Here is a 12530-nt window from a genome sequence, read left to right as displayed (position 1 = left end):
GCCAAGGAAGGGGGGTGCTATCCACCTAGGGATAGCTAATCAGTTCATTTGAAATAGTGAGATGGATGCCAAGCTGACGGGCATCCTCCCCCTCCCCAGAGTCTAGTTAGTCTGTGCCCATCTTGAAGAAGAAAGTAGAGAGATTGGAGAAGGTCTGGGGCCAAGTCTGGAGTGGGTGCTGCCCTCTGGCAGGGGAGCCCGCCAGGCCGAATCCGTCAGTTTGGGGAGTGGGGTGGGGCTGCTGCATCTCTGCCCCCAGAGTGCCCCAAAACCTTCCCCTTCTTTTCCTGCTCCAGGGAATAAGTTAGTTTCCATCCTGCACAGCGCTGGCTCACAATAGGAACTTAATACATGTGTGTTGGTTGATAGATTGTTTTCTGGAGCTGATAATGTGGATCATTCCCATCCGCATTTTGTTATTTCTATTCAGAGATAGCGGGCAATTTTCTTGTATTTGCAGCGTGGTGTATGGGTTTTTGGACTTAAGATGTTCTTCCAAGAGCTCTCTAATTCTTCATTAGTCTCCCATTTTTGAAATCAGTGTTTTGCTTGAATAGAGAGCGTGTTTTCTTTTAATGATACTGTTTTTTTGCTCATCTTCTTCCGGACTCTTCATTTCTCTGTATTTGTATTCGTGGTTGCCCCTCTTGTTTCCACTTTCTCTCTTCCGTGAATTCTTTCTCACAATCAGTTCCTCTGGTTGATGCCCTGATTTCCAGACCTTTTGCCTTCGTAGTTGCGCCCATGGAGGGCTCCTCCTTGCCATTAGACTTCCTAGAACACAGGGCCCAGAGCTCAGTCCACTGCCCCCAAAGGTGTGGTTTGACTCTGAGGTCAGAAAATCTGTCTCCTTCCTCATGCTGGGCAAGACCACGAAGAGCAGGAGCTCTGGGACAGCCATCCAATTGCCCTTGACTCACTGGACTCCTCAGTCCACTAAGGCCTCCAGATTTTTTCAGTTGAACTGAAAGCTAGGCCCACCACCCCCATTTGTTCTCATAAGGCAGATATTTTTTAACCTGAGTGGGACTTGAAGGCCTTGTTTGCTTTTCTCAGATTTCATCATCTTAGTTTCACTTCAGTGTTCTAGCCTGTCGAGAACCTCTTGGATCCCAACTCTGCCGACCTCCATAGCAGAGGCAGCAAGCCAGGCCCTCAGCACGTCCTGAGGAAGGTGACGCAGCCCATGACACTGCTGGCAGTGTAGCTGTAGAATTCTGGACCTGGAGTCAGGAAGACCCGGAGTCAAGTGCGGCCTCAGACTTTTGTTAGCTGTGACCCCAGCCAAGTCACTTGAGCGCAGCCGGCCTCGGGGATGATAGCTCTCAGAGTGGTTGGGAGGGTCAAATGAAACAGTAATTGTTTGTGCAGCTAGCGCCGTAGAAATGTTAGTTATTATTAATGTGTACAAAGGAGCACGAGGTAATGTTGGAAGAAAGATGGCCAACAAACAGGAGATCATCAAGACAGGCTTCCCATTGGAGGTGGCCTAAGACAGTCATGTTGTTTGGCAGGTGATAAACTGAGGCCTAGAGGTGGCAGCTCTCTGAGTGGACCCCATCCTGGAGTCTGTCCCCAGAGTGCGGCCTCAGGGCACACTTTGAGATGACCTGAAGGCCCTGAGGGGAGGGCCTATCTGGTCCTGGCCTCTGGGCTCTGCCCAGCCCATAGTAAGGTCCTGCCTATAAGCTGACCCCCTTGTTTATCAGTGGTGCCTTTTTGTGCCATCAGGCTCAGAGGGGGCCAGACTGATCTGACAAAAAGGTCAGAATCCTGAGCAATTATTTTGTGCTGCCATTTGCCCCCTTCCCAGACCACATGATGAGGCCCAAGTGTATTTCCTTCTACATACTGGGACATCCAATGTCTCCCTTCCCATTGTCCAAATCCTGACTTGATCTGACCGGCCAGTGGTCTGGTTGGCAGGAGGCGGCAGGCTGGGCCGGGGCCTTCACTCCACATCTTTACCCAGCTCCGCTCTGGGGACCCATCGCTTCCCGCCAATGCTTCCAGAGTGATTCCAAGGGATAGAGCCCCTTTTGAAATGGAATTACATTGTTAGTACCTGTGAGGATTAGGCCTGCCATCGCCTTATCCGTTCTGACATCACCTCCTCCTGTTCAAAGGGCTGGGGAGCCCCCGCACCGGCCCACCCACATCTGCTACTGCCTTTGAACGCTCCTTGCCCGAGAGATGCCGACGTTTGCCCGGTGGCAGAGTGGGTTTGCCACTGGATAACAGCAGGGGATTTAGATGATTAAAACAAATATTTAAAATTATTTAGTGGGCCTGGGTTTACCATGTTGGTTGCCTTAGTTTCTTGGCACTTGTGACTTTGAATTAAAATGGCTTTCCTCCATCCCTCCTTCCCAGAAAGTGAGTTCTTTGGAACCCACTTGGCTTTAGCTTCAGACCTTTTAGTGGAGTCCGAGCCAAGGCTTCACTGGGGCCATTTTCTCCTCCTATTTGTGGCCCATAGGGGAAGTGGACAAGTTTTGTGGGTCCTGATAACTATTGTAATGATGGGGGAGCCTTCAACGGGGCTATTCTGCACTGCCCTGGACCTCAGACCCTTCACCTGTAATATGAGGACGCTGGAATGGACAACCTTCAGGGGGCCTTCCAGGCTTCAGTCTGTGGCCGCCGCTGTGTACCCTTAAGCCCTTTCCCCCAATGAGCATCAGTTTCCCCACCTGTCAGAGGTCCCATTCGACCTGCGGTCTGTGGTCCTGGACTTCTGCTCCTGGACATTCTCTTCTTATTTTAAACATACCCATCCCCCTTCTCCTGGCACCCCAGCAATGAGGCTGAAAATGACCCCATGGCTTGTTTGGTTTTCTTTCCTTCTCCTAAGTAAGTTTTTCTTAATAGATGAGGGAGCCAAATGCTGATGTCACTAATGATGATGGCGTTTGGTGGGTAGATGCCCACTCCCTGCCTGCAAGGGACCACTGGTTTAGCTGTCAGGCTGCAACTTGGGCCTGGCTGGGGTCAGACACCCATAGGGTATCATCCTGGATTGGTCAGAGGCCTCTTTGGATTCCTCCCTACCTGATGGAGGGAACACTAGTCAAGAGCAGCTAGCCAAGCCAGGAAACATTGCCATGTAGGGCTGGTGGCCCCCACAGAACCCGTGTGTGTAGGCAACCCATGAGGTGCTCTTCCCACAGTCACCAGGCCAGGCCCCAAGCGAAGGGGAACCCCGGGGTTGGAAGCATGCCCTGTCCATTCTGAGGGCCTCAGCACACACAGAAGAGTGATGGGTGGGCTTTGGTCGGGTTTAGACAGAGGGTCACACTTACGCTGTCTGCATTTTAATTTCCTTTCCAGGTTGGTGGTTGGAGCCAGCTGTATCCTTTAGCAAATGTGGAGACCCTCAAAGATGAGAATTATTGTTCTTGGTATATTGCATAGGCACATGTGTGTTTCTAGGAGCGGGGGGGGCTGTGTCAAACCCCCACTTTCTAGATTCCCAACGCTTCTTCATGCTCCAGCTCCCCATCTCAGGGCTCTCCCACCCTTCCCCTTGGACCTGTGTTCAGGTTCCTAGCATTTTGGGTGAATTGGGAGAAAAAATGAGTATGCCTTGGGGTGTCTGAGCCCTGTTGGGAGCTCCTGGACCCCTGCTGAGGTTTCAAAAAGAGTGACTGTGACCCTCTGATCCTTCCACAGAAGTCAGAATGGGGGCCACCTCTCCCCAGTCTGCCCAGCTCCAAGAGGTGAGATTCAGGGCTAGTATGGACCTTAGAGGTCATCCTGGCCATGCCCCTTATTTCCCAGATGCCCAGGGTCACCCAGGCAGTTCAGATCTGCCCCACAGGCCATGAGAACCCCACAAAGACTGGAGTGAGTCAGTTAGAAACTAGGAGCAGGGAGGGGAGTGTGAGTACCATGTGGCTCCCTTAGGCAGGGGAGAGGTGGGGAGGGGGCTCAGTTAATGATGCCTTAAATAGATGATGAGCCTCGTCTCCTGAGAGGCCCCAACAGCTGGGCTCCGTCTCCTTGAAGGGCATCCACAAAGAGCTAGGCTTACATTTCAGCAGAAAGGATTTAGGTGAAACCCAAGGAAGGCCTTGAATTGCCGTGAGCATTGCCAGATGCCTCAGAGCCTGCCGGAGCCTGGGCACTCATTCCCCTGGAGAGCTTGAGGGGGGACAGAGTGAGGGAAGGAGGGGTCCTGGAAGCAGCCCCCGAGCAGCCTCAGATGATCGGCTCCCTCCCAGCACAAGGGGGGCATGACTTCCAGAAAGGGGGGTGGACTGTTGAAAAGGCCCATTCCAGAGTCCAACTGGGACCTTCTAGCCCAAGTCGGTGGGATGCCCTTTGGACAGGGAGTAGGCCCTCAGGGCTTGCAGGGAGGGGGGGCACCGCTCTGGGGCCAGAGTCAGAAAGATCTGAGTACAAATCCTGCTTAAGACACACAGCTAGCTGTCAGACCCCGGCAAGTCACTTAATCCCTCTCAGCCTCAGGTTCTTCATCTGTAAAATGGGGACAGAACAGCCCCTGCCTGCCAGGGTTATATTTGTGAGGATCCAAAGCTGTTGGATTCTTTTTCTTCCCCATCTCTGGATGCCGGGGTTCTTTCCTTGAATCACTCCCTCCCAGATGTGTCCTTGGAGTGTGCGGGTTTCCTGACAGGCTTTGGCCTGGACACCACCGTCATGATGAGAAGTGTTCCACTGCGCGGCTTTGACCAGGTAGATGGTGACACATTTGCGGCAGTCCATTGCCTGACCTTACTTGGCTTCCTGGTGGGCAGTGGGGTGGGGCAGGGCCCGGGAGGGGGGGGGGCCTCCCTAAAGTACCCCTCCCCTGGGCTTATTATATCCTGTCCAATTCTGGCAGATCAAAGGTGAGGCCCACTTGCCAGGTTATCCAGATCCACCTGCAATGGTGCGTGCAGGCAGACATAGTAATCCATGTCTCAGGAAACGGGGGGGGGGGGGGGGCAACATGAGCACAGTTGTGCATGAGAGATGCCTGGCTCCGTGGCTTCTGAGGGTTTTCCATACCTAAGGTTGTGATCAGAAAAGCAATATTACACACTGGGTGGAGGCAGGAAACACTGGTTCAGATCCTGCCTCAGATACTCCTGGCTGTGTATCTCTCAGCATGTGCCTTCCCATCTCTGGGCCTCCATTTCCTCATCTGTAAAATGAAGAGATTGAACTCTTGGGTTGCTGAGATCCCTTCTGGCCTGAGATCTGTACGGGTGCATATCCATGTGAACACACCTGGTGTTAGTGGCCCCTTCAGCATCGTTTCACTTTGAAAAAAAGGAAGGAGGCAAACCCTGGGAAAATGAGTGTGGTTCAAAGGCATCGCCAGCTTGTCGGGACCATAGCACCCTGGTCATCTTAGGGAAACTGAGGTCTGCAGTGTGGAAGTGGGAACTGCAGAGCTGAATACATAGTCAGGTCTCTGGCTCTCAGCTGCCCCACCAGGGCTGACTTTGGGCCCTGGAAAAGGGAGCCCAGCAAGATGCAGGTGAGCCAGAAGGAGATGACCATGCAGTCCTGTCAGGGGACATACTAGCCAAGGAAAAGCAAAAGTGTCCCTGGCCTCAAGATGCTCCCAATCTAAGGCAGTACAGGGGGGTAGGGAGTAGCTTGCAGAAGAGCCAGGAGGCAGGGGCAGAGGTGCTAAGAGAAATGATGTGGTCGGCCCTATTTTAGGAAGACCAAGTGGACCAACTGAGTAAGGGCTTGCCTGGAGAGGGGAGAGGCAGGAAGGGTCCCCCCACACACATACAAAAGGTCCCCAGGGCTGAAGTGATGGGTGAGGGTTGCAAGAGAGAAGAGAAGATAAGAAACATGGAGGCATAAAGGCAAAAATGACAGTATCTGTCCCCAGATTGTAGGTGTGGGTGATCGTGAGCCCAGGAGGCCAAAGTCAGACTCCCTCTGGCAGTCAGGGAAGGAGGGAAGAGAGGAGGACCTGAGGGGAGAAGAGGAGTTCTGTTTGGGGTGCATTGAGCTGGAGACGTGTGACTAACTCAGGACAAAGACTAGCACTGGGGAGGGAGAATCATCAGCAGAGAGGTGGGAAGGGCATCAGTGTGATCTCCAAGCAAAGTGGCCTAGAAGAAGAGCAGAGAGCGGCCTGGGAAGGAGCGTGTGATCTGGAACCAGAAAGGAGACAAAGAACTGGGGGAGTTTGTGTCCTGAAAACCTCAAGAATAAAGAGAATCAAGTCGGAGAGAGAGATCAGCCGTGCCCAGGCCTGCCAAGAGGTCAAGGAGAAAAGAAGGGGAATGGTTCTGTGGTTGGTTTTGCCCCGGGGGCCATTGGTGCTCTCCCTGCAGTGGATGGCACTTGGGCCTGCGTGGTCGTCAAGGTCAGGGCAGCCAAGTCAGTGAACAGTCGAGCTTGCTCCAATGTTGTGGCTTCTGGGCAGGGTTCTCCATGGGCTCACTTCACTTTGCATTGGTCATCCTCCCACCTGCTGCATCATTTCCCGTGGCACGGTAGTCTCCATCACGGTCTCCTACCGCAGCTTGTTCAGCCACTCCCCAAGTGAAGGGCATCACCTCGCTTTCCTTCTTTGCCGTCACAGAGAACTGTCATGAATATTCCTGTCCTGGTGGGTCTTTCCCCCTTTTCTTTGACCTCTTGGGGGTGTGACTGGACCAAGGGGCTTTGTTCCAGATCGCCCTCCAGAATAGCTGGGGTCAGGAGCCTTCTCTCCAAGCTCACAACTCATTGAAGAACACAGTGAGTGCTTCAAGGCTGGTCTATTGGAATGGGTGGCCCTTGGGGGCAAGGTTCTTGAAGTATACCAGGGATCCGGAAGCTTGGCACAGAGGTGCTGGTCTCAGTGACTCATAGTTACAGAAGGAAGTATGCCATCAGGAGAGCAGAAGCCACTACCAACCTCATTGATGCATAATTCCCTCTGAGTGCCTGAGCACTACTTGAGACCCCTTGAAGCCAAGCCCCAGGCTTTTGTCGAGCCCTACAACCTGGGCTGAGTGATGTTTGAGGGCATGTGGTACTTGGGGATCTCCACCCCCAGAACCCTGGGTCTGCTTTTAGACTGACTGCTGAGCCTGGGAGATCTAGAAAAGTGTGTTGAAGGTTGGGCTGGAAGGAACTCAAGATCCAGTTTCAGAGAGGATCCATCCCAAGATTCACTTTTCAGCAATGCCAGCCCCCCCCCCCCCCACTGTGGACCAAACAAGGAAAACCTCAGGCGAGCCAAGAATGCCCTTCCTTTGCTCTGGGTGGGTGGCTTAGTGCAGAAAGCCCGTCTGAACAGGAGGCTTGCTGAGAGCTGGGCATCACCAGCTTGGCCCATTAGAAAGCAGCTGAGGGCCTGCTAGTCCATGGCTCCTCCCAGAGATGTGTACGATGTTCTGTAGGAAAGTGTTCCCCCAGACACCTGCCAAGTTGATTAACAACAGGGGAAAGAATCTACTCTTTAAAAAAAAAAAGCCCAATAATGACCTCAAAAGAAATATATCTATTCAAAGTCCACCCATCTGTCAGTAAAGCTGCCATTCGAGGCATTTCCTGGGCAAAGCCAGAGGACGGCCCCTGCCCTCGACGAGCTCCCCATCTAAAACTAGGGACAGTTTCTGATTTTCCATCCACACAGACCTGTGTCCACGGTGCAGATGGAAGACTGGCCCTGAAGGGTCGTGAAAGGCCAGCGCCTTCATTTCTATTATTTAATACAGGCAAAGGATCAGGACTGAACCGGAGGCTTCACTGGCAGAGAGGGCATCTTCTCTACTTCTGGGCTCCGAGAGGCGAGAAGTGAGCTGATCTGTCCAGGTTCCCAGAGCTGGCCATACTGCCTCTTAGTACTCGATATACCTTTGGAAATAACCCTCACCGTCAGAGGACCTCAGAGCCTAACAGGATCATCCATGATGGCTTTCCCAACAAGTTCACTCCAGAATATCAGAAATAGAAGGATCCTCAGCCCAGGAGAAGAAGATTAAGTGACCATGTCAGTGGCAGAGCTGGAAAGATTACCCGTTCACCCCTTCCCCTTCCCAAACCTGTGGCCTCAGATCGTCCATGTGTGTGATCTGTGGTGCCTTAGATTCTGTGGCTCTTTAAATCCCCCTGGGCTCTGTGTGGAGATTCCTTCCCTCTCCTCCTTTACCCTAGCATGTGGTCCAGCCCCTGAGGACCTCATTGGAGACTAAGCTGGCACCATCCGGCAACCAGGGAAGGATGGACACCTCCTGCCAGCTATGGGTTGGTCCTCTGTCCCTGCGCCTGTGCTTGGGGTCTTTTTGTTGTATGGACAGAACCATCTAAGCCCAGGGACCCCTTCTGAACCAAGAGGAAGCATCTCATTCAGCCCCTTCATGTCACAGATGAGGAAACTGAGGCTCAGTGAGAGCAGGGGGCTACACAGGTAGTAAACATCAGATTGAGATCTGAACCCTCCAATGTATATTCTTTCCCTAGTGATGCCATTGCTGGCCAGAGGAGAATGGGGGTTTTTGCCTTCTGCAAGGGTCCCCACTGTCCCTATGTCAGTCTGAGAGCAACTTCTAGTGTTCTGAGATAAAGTGGGGGCTTATAAATCCTGCCCTCTCTGGCCCCCCCCAGGACCTTCCCATCTCCCCCCACCCCAGGAAGTCTCCAAGGTATCCTCTAGCTCCTCAGGGTCTCTAGGTCCATGATTTACAATTGCAAGGGTCAGTCCCCTCAAATTTCTAAGGCAGAGACAGAATTTGAACCCAAGACCTTCTGACTCCCAATCCAATGCTCTTTCTACTGCTCCACCCTGAACAAGATGATAACTTTATGGTGATGATCGATCCTCTTTTCTTCTAAGGAGACTTAGAAAAGCCTCAGGTAGTAGGTAGAGAAGGGTTCGGTAAGATTTGAACTCAGCTCTTCCTAACTCCATGTCCAGCATTCCCTCTGTCAGGGCCTTTGTCCTCTCAAAGACCCTGTTAACCAGAATGACTGTGGAGTCTTTCAAAGATGAGTGGTTTTTGTTTTTGTTTTGTTTTTTTAAGTTTTTTTGCAAGGCATTGGGGTTAAGTGACATGCCCAAGGCCACACAGCTAGGTAATTATTAAGTGTCTGAGACCAGATTTGAACTCAGGTCCTCCTGACTCCAGGGCTGGTGCTCTATCCACTGCACCACCTAGCCACCCTAAGGATGAATGTTTTGCTTTTTGGGGGGGTTTTTTTAGGGTTTTTGCAAGGCAAACGGGGTTAAGTGGCTTGCCCAAGGCCACACAGCTCGGTCATTATTAAGTTGTCTGAAACCGGATTTGAACCCAGGTACTCCTGACTCCAGGGCCGGTGCTCTATCCACTACGCCACCTAGCCACCCTAAGGATGAATGTTTTAATAAGTGAAGAAGCTGGGGATCTTCCTCGGCTCCTCGTCACCAGACATCTATGTGGAATGCTGTTGTCTTGTTTTTAAGTAGGGGCCAGGAGGGCTGGAGGATGACCTCATGGTCACTACTTATGGCCAGAAGATTTCCTAAATTCTGCAATAAGTGAATTCTAATGACCTCAGATTTTACATGAGGTGAAATAGAGACATCTGCTCATTTTCTCCCCAAAGGGAAAAGTTGTGGGATGGAAGCTGCTGAGGTCAGGTTCCTGTGTCTGTCCCTGCATTTGTTGTGGCCACAGGAGCTGGGCTGGCTGGATGCTCGACCGCCCGTCTCCACACGCACAGTGACCTAAGCCTTAGGAAGGAGCACACGGGTGGACGTTTGTCCTCCTTCCTTCCTGGTGCAGTCACTAGGTCAGGGCCGACCGCTTTTCTCTTTGGTAGACAGCTTCGTGCGCGCACGCGTTTGTGTGTGTGTGTGTGTGTGTGTGTGTGTGTGTGTGTGTGTGTGTGTGATGTACATATCACAAATCAGAGGATGAATTCCCACCATTCTTGCTGCCATCTCAGGCCCTGGGGAGTCGTGACTCTTGGGATGACTTCAAAAGCACCTTCTGGATAGTTGACCCCCAGTCCAGACCCATCAGTCACCAAGAGACCCAGCGCCACCAGTGCTAGAACTGGGAACTTTGAGGAGCCCCCACCTGCTTGTTTCTAGATAGAGAAACCAAGGCTCAGGGTGGGGAAGGGGGTTGTCCAAGGTTCCATTGCCACTAAACAGCAGAGTCCAGAGTTGATCCTAGACCTGCTGGCTCTCTGACCAGATCACTGCCCTTGCTCCCTCGCCTCCCTCAGGACATTCGGGAAGCCGGCAGGATCAGCTCAGGAATAGCTGATGCTGTGGGGTCTTTGGCCATGGGACTGGGGATCATAAAGACCAAGAGCATGTGAAGGCCTGTGGTGGCGAACATGGGGAGTTGGCATCTTTGCTGATCCCATCAGGAGTGGTTGCCTTCTCACATTAGCTGATGACTGATGGGCTACCTCCATTTGGAAAATCCTCCAGCCTCTTCCTCCATTCCCCTGGGGCTTCCTTCTCAGGGTCATTCCTGGGGTTTCTCCCAGCACCGGGCCTCAACAGTAGGCTTGACCCTGGACTGTATGCTGGCAGAACCTTCTTAAGGCATACAGAGTGCTTACTGGCCTTTACACCCCATGGGGAACAAGTCAAAGCTGTTTTCTCAGCTCTCTTATCTATTAGGGACATTTAGGGACCCAGGGCGGGCATCCCTTGATGAGGTTGACTCAGGAAGGTGCTCAGCTGAGGCCCAGGACTGGAGGGTGGCATGCTTAAGTCCTGCTAGAGAGGCACCTTCCCCAGTCAACTGGTGTGGGTTTTCCTTTCCAGCAAATGGCCCAGTTGGTGACCAGCTATATGGAGAGCCATGGCACAAAGTTTTTGAAGCATTGCACAGTGAAAAATGTGGGAAAACTCAAAGACAACCGCCTCCAAGTCACTTGGAACAACCACGCGGAGGGCATGGAAGAGACGAATGTTTTCGACACAGTCATGTGGGCCGTGGGTAAGTTGGAGCTGTCCAGAAATGTGGATAAATGGGTCGTTCTTTTCTGTGTCTCGATTTCTATCTCTGGGCCTTTCCAGACGGGTCAAGGGCAAAGGGTTCCCTTTCTAACATGGATTCTGGGTCACAGAGGAGCTGGGTAGTAAGCTTCCCTGCACCCCCCTTGGGTACTCTGCAGAGCAAGGCTTTCAGAAGAGAAGAGTCTCCTAAAACATTCTATTTTTTCCTATTCTTTCTTGCCCAAAATGACTAATATAGAATGTTTTCCATGTTTAACCTGTATCAGATTGCTTACCGTCTTAGGGAGGGGACATGGATAGAGTTTGGAGCTCAAAACTTAAAAATGTTAAAAGTTGTTTTAACATGAAATTGGGGGGGGGGGGGACAGAAACAGTGGATAAAGCACTGGCCCTGGAGTCAGAAGGATCCGAATTCAAATCTGACCTCACTCATTTAATAATTTCTTGGTTGTGTGACCTTGGGCAAATCACTTAACCCCAGTGCCTTGCAAAATCAGTCCCTCCCCCCCAAAAGAAAAGTAGAGTCTTGTAGAATCCAAGACCCCAGAAGCAAATCCCTCCTAAAATTCTCTTCTAAGTGCCTGACCCAGCCTCTGGTTGAACACCTTCAATGATGGGGAGCTCATTCCCTATCAGTGCAGACTGCACCAGGGTCACTCTTAACTGTTAGAAGGTTCTTCCTTTTTTACGACTGTGCATCCCTTAACTTTCACCCATTGGTCTTACTTCAGCCTTCCACTACTAGCCCGATGAAAGCTAATAGCTGTTCTCAAAGGGACGGTTCCTTAGATGTTTGAGGACAGAAATTACATCCCTCTCCCCAGAGCTCCTCTTCTCTCTGTGGAGCAACCCCAGGTCTTCAAAAAGCACATCCATCCAAGCTGTAGGTCTTCAGGATCATCCGGACCAGGGAAACTGAGGCCTAGGGAAGTTAAGTCATTCAGCAAGGTGGCATCCCAGCAGAGCTGAACTCAGGTCCATAAATAAATAAGCACCTTTTTGTGCTAGGCTAAGCTTGTCCTCCAGGAGCTTCCAGTCTAACGGGGAGACACCAGACAGCACGCTCTCAAGAGGTTGGCCAGGAAATCCTGAGAGAGGGAGGCATCTCCTCAGCCAACCTTAGTTTCCTCCAGCCACCTCTCTGATGCCAAAACCATATGTGTCTATGGGGAGCCACTGGGGAAACTTTCCCCATCCAGAACTCTGCCTTCAGTGGCATCTCTGCCCTGGGTGCCTTGGAGTCTGGGTCCTTAGCTCTCGACCCCCCACCCTGGTCTTGGTGGCCCAGGCACGATTAGAGGGACTGCCTGTCTCCCTAGCAAGAACCCTCACTCACTTTGCAAACACTCCTAAGTGTGTTTATAATCTCATTGGCTCCATATCCAAGGGGAGGTCAGTAGGATTGACCTTAGCCCCTGGGGGTGGAGGGTGAGGTCCCAGAACAAGTCTCCTCCCCTCCCTGGATGTCCCAGCCTGGGATCCTTAAGCCCAGCACACTCAGGACCAGAGTCAGGGACTGGCCACACCTTTACTCTCTGACAAGACATCCTGGGGTCACAGGCTCTAATCAAAGTGCTGAAGAAACTGAGGTTGGGCCTTAGGGGCCTTG

General features: G+C 52.0%; 1 protein-coding gene across 5 annotated transcripts in view; it reads left to right on the top strand.

Moving 5' to 3' along the window:
• TXNRD2 (thioredoxin reductase 2) overlaps nucleotides 1–12530 on the top strand; it is a 94843-nt gene that overhangs the window by 16205 nt on the left and 66108 nt on the right. For all 5 annotated transcript variants that reach the window (XM_074206501.1, XM_074206497.1, XM_074206496.1 and 2 more), the window contains exons 9-11: nucleotides 3331–3350; nucleotides 4607–4698; nucleotides 10727–10901. In XM_074206501.1, the coding sequence (XP_074062602.1) occupies nucleotides 3331–3350; nucleotides 4607–4698; nucleotides 10727–10901 (287 nt within the window). The remainder of the gene's footprint in view (nucleotides 1–3330; nucleotides 3351–4606; nucleotides 4699–10726; nucleotides 10902–12530) is intronic.

Source organism: Macrotis lagotis, chromosome X (assembly GCF_037893015.1).
Source record: "Macrotis lagotis isolate mMagLag1 chromosome X, bilby.v1.9.chrom.fasta, whole genome shotgun sequence".
In the NCBI taxonomy this organism is placed as follows: Eukaryota; Metazoa; Chordata; class Mammalia; order Peramelemorphia; family Peramelidae; genus Macrotis; species Macrotis lagotis.
The sequence above is the reverse complement of the archived record's forward strand: the minus strand, read 5'-3'. Positions and strand labels throughout refer to the sequence as shown.